The sequence below is a fragment of the Mandrillus leucophaeus genome, unplaced genomic scaffold (genome assembly GCF_000951045.1).
Source record: "Mandrillus leucophaeus isolate KB7577 unplaced genomic scaffold, Mleu.le_1.0 Scaffold905, whole genome shotgun sequence".
Taxonomy (NCBI): Eukaryota; Metazoa; Chordata; class Mammalia; order Primates; family Cercopithecidae; genus Mandrillus; species Mandrillus leucophaeus.
Window position 1 is genome coordinate 311220 of NW_012109864.1, and position 7770 is coordinate 318989.

Sequence of the window (7770 nt, forward strand, 5' to 3'; positions counted from 1 at the left end):
GGAAGGAAGGAAGGAAGGAAGGAAGGAAGGAAGGAAGGAAGGAGAAAAGGAGGGAGGGAGGGACAACAAAAGCTACATGTTATTCTTAGAACTATAGTTTTAATCAAAGTAAATTATTTTGGTGATAGCATCTAGTTGACAGAAATATTTAGAATTAATGTTTTCTAAATTCCTTTCGGTAGTTCATAAACGTAAAACATGCTGTAAATTTTAGGCGGAGTCTGTCCCAGTGGTTGTATGGTTCATAACAGATTCTGAGCCACATGAAGTTCAGTGACTCCATCCAAAATGCTACTTGACTCAGACTAACAGGAAGTTTTCTATTAAACTTATTTTCGCTTTTATGTAATTAAGAAATAAATATTTCTCAGATCTCAGAACTGTAATAATAAAAGAGATACACCATATTGATTTGCTTATGGAGGTTAAATGTAACTACTTTATTTTCATATAAATTAGAGGGTGTCCAAATCATAGCTTTGATAGTCAGGTTAAACATTGCCTCCAAAGATAAAGTGGCTTCTCATTTTCTAGTATTTTATATGAATATTTACACTGACTGCTTTAAAATTAACCAGATCTTCAAAAGTGTCCAACCACTTGGTCTGGAAAAGACTACTCATTGTTTTTCAATGGCTAATTCACAGTGAACTCACCTAATGCTATATTGCTGCATTCAACAGGAATTACTTGAGAAGAATTTGAATTGTTGAACTTTTATACACACATATATATTCGTATATATGCACACATATTTATTTAGAGTCTATAACCACATATATTTATTCATATGTATACATGCAAATGAAATATGAACATAGGAATATATATAAATATTTTCAACCATTCTTGAAGATGTAGTATTGATTTTATTAACCTAATTTTTACTTTATAAATCTTAATTTTACTTCTAATTTTCTTTCACATTCTCTCTTACACATAAGGTTAAATATATAAAATTGTTTTGATAAATACCTTTTAAATTTGTGAATTATTGAAAGATTTTCCTCTTTCTGTTTACCATGGTACCACCATGCTACGGTTTATTTTTATATGGGTGAGAACATTTTAACCACTAAAGTACCCATTTATAATACACTAAATTTACTTATTTGTTAGAATGATGTGGTTTGAAGTATTTTTACCAAATTTAACTGAAATAGAATTAACACACATAGTATTATCAAGAGACTTGCTTAACTAGTTACATTAGATCTATGGCCAAAATTGGGTATATTTTTTGGTCACTTCTGGACCAGTGTGAATCGTGGTGTTAATCTGTCTATCATTTTACCTCCCACCAACCCACTCCCACCCTGTACACACATTCTCCTTTAGACATCTGTTTTCATGACAAGCTTTATCACCATATGGACTTGACTTAGTGCCTTTACAACATAATATATAAAGTCCTCTTTCCATTTTCAAAAGTTAGCTAGGTTTACCTCCTAAAGTCACACTGTCACAGTCTAAAATCATGTTGTCACAGTGGTGATGGTGACTGTGGTGGTTGCAGTGTAGGAGTGCAAGGCAAAGAGAGCAACAGGAGTAACAGCCAAGGGAGAATCAATTATCAATGAAAAGGCCATCTCTAGTTCTCCATCATTAATTGGAGAAATCTTGGTCACAAATGGCAATTTGGAAACCAAAATATGGAATGTTTCTTATAATAATATTTAAAGCCTCCAAAAGTTATGTCATAAAAATTATCTAGTTATTTGGTACTTCCCCCTTTTTAAATAGGGGTCTAATATTCCAGTTAGTGGATGATGTTGAAAGTTGTTTTTAGTTTATATTTGGGTAATGACCAAAATAAGGTGTGATTATACCAAAGACATACAGTTATGTAATAAATGAATCTGTATTATGGGAAAAATTAATCTGCTATACATTAAATACATAATATGGATTTATTATAACACAGAAGAAAAAAGTGAGGTATAATTTAAAAAATGGAAACAGTATATACTTACATTACTCCAAATATTAAATTTAGATATTATTAATAAAATCTTGTCTTGTTTATAATAGTAGTAAATTATTGGACTGTGTGATTATCATTAATGGTTCTCTTATATTATTAGCCTATACTTTACCAGTGTTTTCTAATAACTCTATTTTAGTTACTAGACAATGATTTCTAAAATTTATCACTTACAAATGGAATATAGAAACATCTTTCTGCTAAAAACTTGTTGGGGAGGTGTTCACCTTTGCTTGGTATTATTTTATATCATAATTATTAATTATTCAAAGATTCATATTACTATGCATTAACTTGTGTCAGTCTGGTTGTTCATATTCACAATACTGTATATGTAATACAACTTTCCATTTCTCCAAGTAGATTTTGAAATTTTATCAGTAACATAATCAAGAACCTATATAACAATGTTTTAGCATTCTTCATGAATCAAATCAGAAAAAAAGATAGTTTTTTTTCACCATAAGGAACCTTCTTGCATTTGTTCATCCAGAAATTTCTGAAGTTTGAAAGTTTTATATATAGCCACAAATGAAATCTATATAATTGAATAACTAAAGGCAAACAATGGGGTCCATTATTATGTTTTGTCATATTTATTTGCATACTTTCTACTGCAGAATTTCAGTGATTCATTAAGGTCTTTGCATTCTAGCGTGAAATGATAGACTTGAATACAGTGAAGGTTTCCAGTAGCAAGGCCTCAGATGCCCAGGAGTCTAAGAAACTTATAGTGGGCCTCCTCATAGTGAAAACAGTATTTCAAAAGGTTGTACAATAGGTGGTGTTGGCTAACTACAGCCTAAAATAACCCTAAGTTTGGTTGGGATAAAAGCATGCTTCACGATTATATGGGAATCATAAAATGATTTCATGACTTTTGTTTCTTTAATAAGAAATGGGAAAACAGGAAATTATTTTTGATTAGTATAGAAATAATGGTATCCCCAAATAGTGACCTCCAGTTGGAAATCATGAGAGCCGTCTTGTTCCACAGTAGAATTTTGAAGGCCTAGGTGAGTCACTGAAATTTTTGATTTGAAAGTATATGAATAAATATTGGAAAGATAGGTTTGACTCTAGTTCTAGACATTTCTAGGGTCATAATCATGATCTCAATTTAAAATTGTATGTAAGGTGAATTTCAGCATCAAAAGTTATTAATTTCCTTTTTGAAACCTCAGGTCTAACATTGTTAAAAGTTTTAAGTGCAATTTTGTAAATATTGCTACATTTTACACACTGTACCTAGATATGAATGGCCAATCCACATATCCTCATATGTACAGAGTTAGAGATACCCCATTTTCAGCTTTTAGGAGCTGATGTTTTATTAGACTTGACATATTTATAACAAGAATATGTAGATGCATTCTTCACCTGATGATACCACTTTCCATGTGACTTCTTCACTGGTATGAAAAGAGAAACTTGCTAAAATCCTTAAGGTGAAAGCCTTTCGTATTCTTTATTATTTTAGGTTGTTTAATTATTTCTTCACTGCTGATTTAATGAAAATCAAACTGAAATATATATCTTCCAGGAACATTATTAATTTTTAAATTTATTTTTAAAAGTAAATATAAAATGTACTTGGACTTGGATTTTATCATTCTTTTATTCAAGGAAATTCCCTTATTTTTCATGTAATTTAGGGAGAAACCGAAGACTCCTTTAGACTTGAGGGTAGTGTTGTACCTGGCCTGTGTAGGGATGAGTTCTGTGGAACACTGTGCTTTACAGCAGTACCAGAAAGAGAGCTGGGGCTGCAGGTTTCTCCACAGGCCTCCTGGGAGCAAGATGGCTGTGTGTCAGTGTTTGCACCTGCATGAACAGTGAAGGCTGCCTTAAACAATGCTGATCAACTCAATTCTATTCTTTACCTCCCCACCCCCTTCTCTTCAGGGGAATCTGGCTTTCCTGTCACTCAGGATAAAGATCCCCTGCAAGCAACACTGAGATCCAGAAAGTCACTGTAATCTCATCAAGAGTGTGAATCCCTAGCTGGGACTTTGAATTTGTATAATCCAAAGGTAGCTAGCTGGTCAGGGTATTTAATCTCCCACATTGGTGTGCTGAGCCCCTGCACCATTTAAAAACAAGTCTTCTTACTAGGATAACCTCATTAGTTGACAGAATGAAAAAATTTGTGTCCTCAAATTAGTATAAACTTAGTTAGACACCTATAGTTTTAACTCCACATTTGATCTATGAAAACATTGTTGCTTCACCCAGCTTGACTGAAACAAACTCATGCTTCACCCAGCTTGGCTGAAACAAACTCAATCAGTCCTAAAGTACATTTCCATTGTTCCTGATGAAAAGTGGGCAAGAGATTAAATATACATCTGTTTTGGGTAGACTACAGGCCCCTAAAGAGTTTTGACACTTAAAATCCTGAAATACAACTGTTAGTTACAGAAACCTTACTACAAATTTCTGGTGTGTGCCTTGATTATTTTCTAATTACTGCACCAGTAGTTTTCCTAATTTTTGTCACGTGTTTTATTTGGTGATTTCCCAACTAATCATTTTTAGGCTTCTTGACCTCAAGGATCTTAACATAAGGAAGAAATAATTTTTAAAAGAGGCTTCCCTGCTTACCTTCTCACTTCTCCTGCAATAAACTGTCCATATTCTTACATCTGGGGATGCATACTGGTCTCAATGTATGCATAGTAATATCACGATGCACAGTAATATCAAGTAAGTGTAGAAAACCTTTGCTCTGCTTTTCTCATGTTTGCATTGTTTAATTAATTTTTACTGCTAACAGGTATTGAGAAATGATTATCTTTTTTTCCCACAACAATGACCTTTGACCCTAAGTGGCATTTGATGAGCTTGCTTTTTCTGAATGTTGCAAATAAAATTGAATAACTGAAAGGGGCACAGGAGGAGCAAGAATTGGAAAAGAGATTTAAAAGTATATCTAAGACATAAGGACTTCATCTCATTTAAAAAATGTACTCCATATATTTTTGCTGTTTATCTTCGTAAACATATATGTTTATCAAGATACAAGATTACATAAGTATATATTTATAATCTTGTTTCCAGTTGGCATCTGAGAGTAAGTTGGCATCTCTGTGTCATACATATACACATAAATGTGAATATATATGGATATATATGCACATGTTTATTTTTCATATGTGAATCTGTAACCATAGATCTATAATTGCATGAATATGCTTGGATCTAACTTATCTCGTTAGAAATGACTACATTTATATAAGTGTGCATACTTATATAAAATTTATTCTTAGTTGGCATCAGCCAGTGAGTTAGCATCTGGTGTAAACTTTTAAGTTTTCATTTATTGCTTTTGTGTGTGTATAAGGCATGAATATTAGAATGGGAATGTTCTTATTACTTCATATAGCTTCCTAATAATGATTAAATTAATGTAATCAAAGCACATAATTATTAACTTTATTCAAAAGTTAACTTTAGAGAGTAGTGAAGAGGTTTTTCTTACCAACTAAATCAAATGATAGAGATTCAGGTATGCATACTGAGCTGGAAAGGAGAAAACCGATGAAACCATCAGGAGTAAGGCATAACATATTAATAAGATCAGTACAATTTCCATGGGAATAGTGAACTTTTTTGTTTTTGCTTTTAGGAAACTCTGCTCGGGTAGATTTGTTCTGTATATGTATATGCAAACTTGGAGTAGGTAGATAGTCATTTGTCAATGATTTGTTCTTAATACAGTCATTTTGAAATTTATTGTGTTTGTTGTTAGGACAGTCTTTTTAACACTTGTTTTAGTACAGATAGTAAAAAGCAGGTTTGCTTTCCAAAATATTTTATTGATTTCTAATTGACATCCTAATCAATACTTTTATTACTAGATGACATAATTACAATAGGACAATGTCAACCAAATAACATGTGTGAGAAAGTAAATAAAAGCTAACCTCAATTATTAGAGGGTTTTTAGTAGAATTTTGTATTTATTTTCTGAAATCCAAAAGTCAAGTGCTATTAACAATGTTTTAAGATGCATTACAAGAAATGTGTGTATATGTATGTGTTCATGTGTTTTTGTTTACCTAGTAAATATATTGGCACTTACATTCAGCACATCAATTTATATACTTATTTATCCTTAGCACCCATTTTACGATTTATACAGGCTTGTTGGGCTGGTCTAAGGAATAAAATCAACTTTCTTTTACAGGAGAATGTATTCTTAGCTTGTTGTTTCTTGCATATCTTCACTGTATATTCATGTGATTGTTTTATGTATACCATTAGAATACATTTTAAAGAAGGATATGGCATGAGGAATTATTGGCTGTTAATGTACATAGAAAATTCAAGCTTAAATACCATTTACCTCACAAGAAAACCTCGTAGTAACTATAAGCTTTTTGTTAGGAGGATTGTTTATACTTTGGTGCTAGCTTGATACTTCTTTGGAGAAACCATTTATAGTATGTTTACAATTCGATAGGGTAGTTATTCTTCATTGAATATCATTGGTTAGTAATCAATTTGCTTTTTATATATATTAATTTGTTGAAAATAGAAACTCACTTTGAAACAGTGATATGTTTTATCAGTATAGTTCTCATTTGACTATAAAATGTGTTTAGAATTTAATAATTGATAAGTATTGCAGGTAATATTGATATTTGTTATTATTCTGTCATTTAAGAAAATCTTCAGAATAAATTACTTAACTGAATTTTGAACATCAGCTTTACATAATTGGATATGTATGTATATATTGTGATTTTTGTACATAAAACAGTGACCTAAATTTCAGTTTCAGTTTTCGGTTGCATTTTTGTTAGGGTGATTAGAAGCACAGTAATTTAATCATAGTCATTTTAACTGCATAGAATGCTTACATGTCTCACTCATGTTTAAGACCATGTGCATAGCTGATTGTGTCTTTAGAAATACAAAAATACAAAATAAATAGCTATCATTAGAAATGACTAATGTAGAAAGCTAACTAGCAAAAGTGAATCCTTTCTTTTTTCATGATGTGATTGTGCCTTCTGTGTGCATGTTATCGTGACAGTAAGATGATCTACTCAAAATGATGTAGGCATTCTGCAAGGCAGATAAAGATTTTAAGTACCTGTGCTGACTGGTCTTCCTAATATTGGTTAAGAGGTTGAACTTTCCCTTTATTCTGCTTCCTATGTGTGTTTCAGGCTACATTTCCTATATTTTTAAACCAATGTGTTTTAATCAGTATATTCAGCAAGTTAGCATTAAATTCAATATTCTAATTATTGTCATGTTATAAGATTGAGCATTTCTTCTCTTTATTAAATGTTGAAATATACAAGTCATTATGTTGTATATTGGTAGCTAAAAATATTGTTGAAGTGTAAAGGAGAAAAATCTAATTTTATATTGGCATAGAAAGAAAGCTTAACTTGTTTTCTTGCTCTTTTTTTTTATAGAGAACACCTGTTCCCAGCGCTGAAGCATTCCGATGGTTCTTTTAAAGCAGTAGTATATCTTATTTTCAAGGCATTTGGAAATGAAGGGCAAACTAATGTCTTGTTTTAAGAAACTGCTTAGTCCACCACTGAAGAAAATATCCAGAAATTATTTTCACTTTACATATAGGGGTTTCTTCAAAAAAAAAAAAAAAAAAAAAAAAAAGGAAAAAAAAAAAAGTCGTAAAAATAAAGAGGGAGAAAGGAGAATTGTCTAGTTTATTTACTTTCAATACCCTGATTCTTTCTTTGATGTAATTTAGCTATAGTAGTGAAGTTGTTGTCTATTTTGAAAGTGGCTGTAAAAAATAAGTT

General features: G+C 31.4%; 1 protein-coding gene across 1 annotated transcript in view; it reads left to right on the top strand.

Annotated features, from left to right (window-relative positions):
* The window catches only part of CXXC4 (CXXC finger protein 4), a 19312-nt gene extending 11677 nt beyond the window's left edge, over nucleotides 1–7635 (top strand). Inside the window, exon 2 of the mRNA XM_011969794.1 lies at nucleotides 7417–7635. Coding sequence (XP_011825184.1) covers nucleotides 7417–7461 — 45 coding nt within the window. The 3' untranslated portion in view covers nucleotides 7462–7635. The remainder of the gene's footprint in view (nucleotides 1–7416) is intronic.
* The last annotated feature ends 135 nt before the right edge of the window (nucleotides 7636–7770 follow it).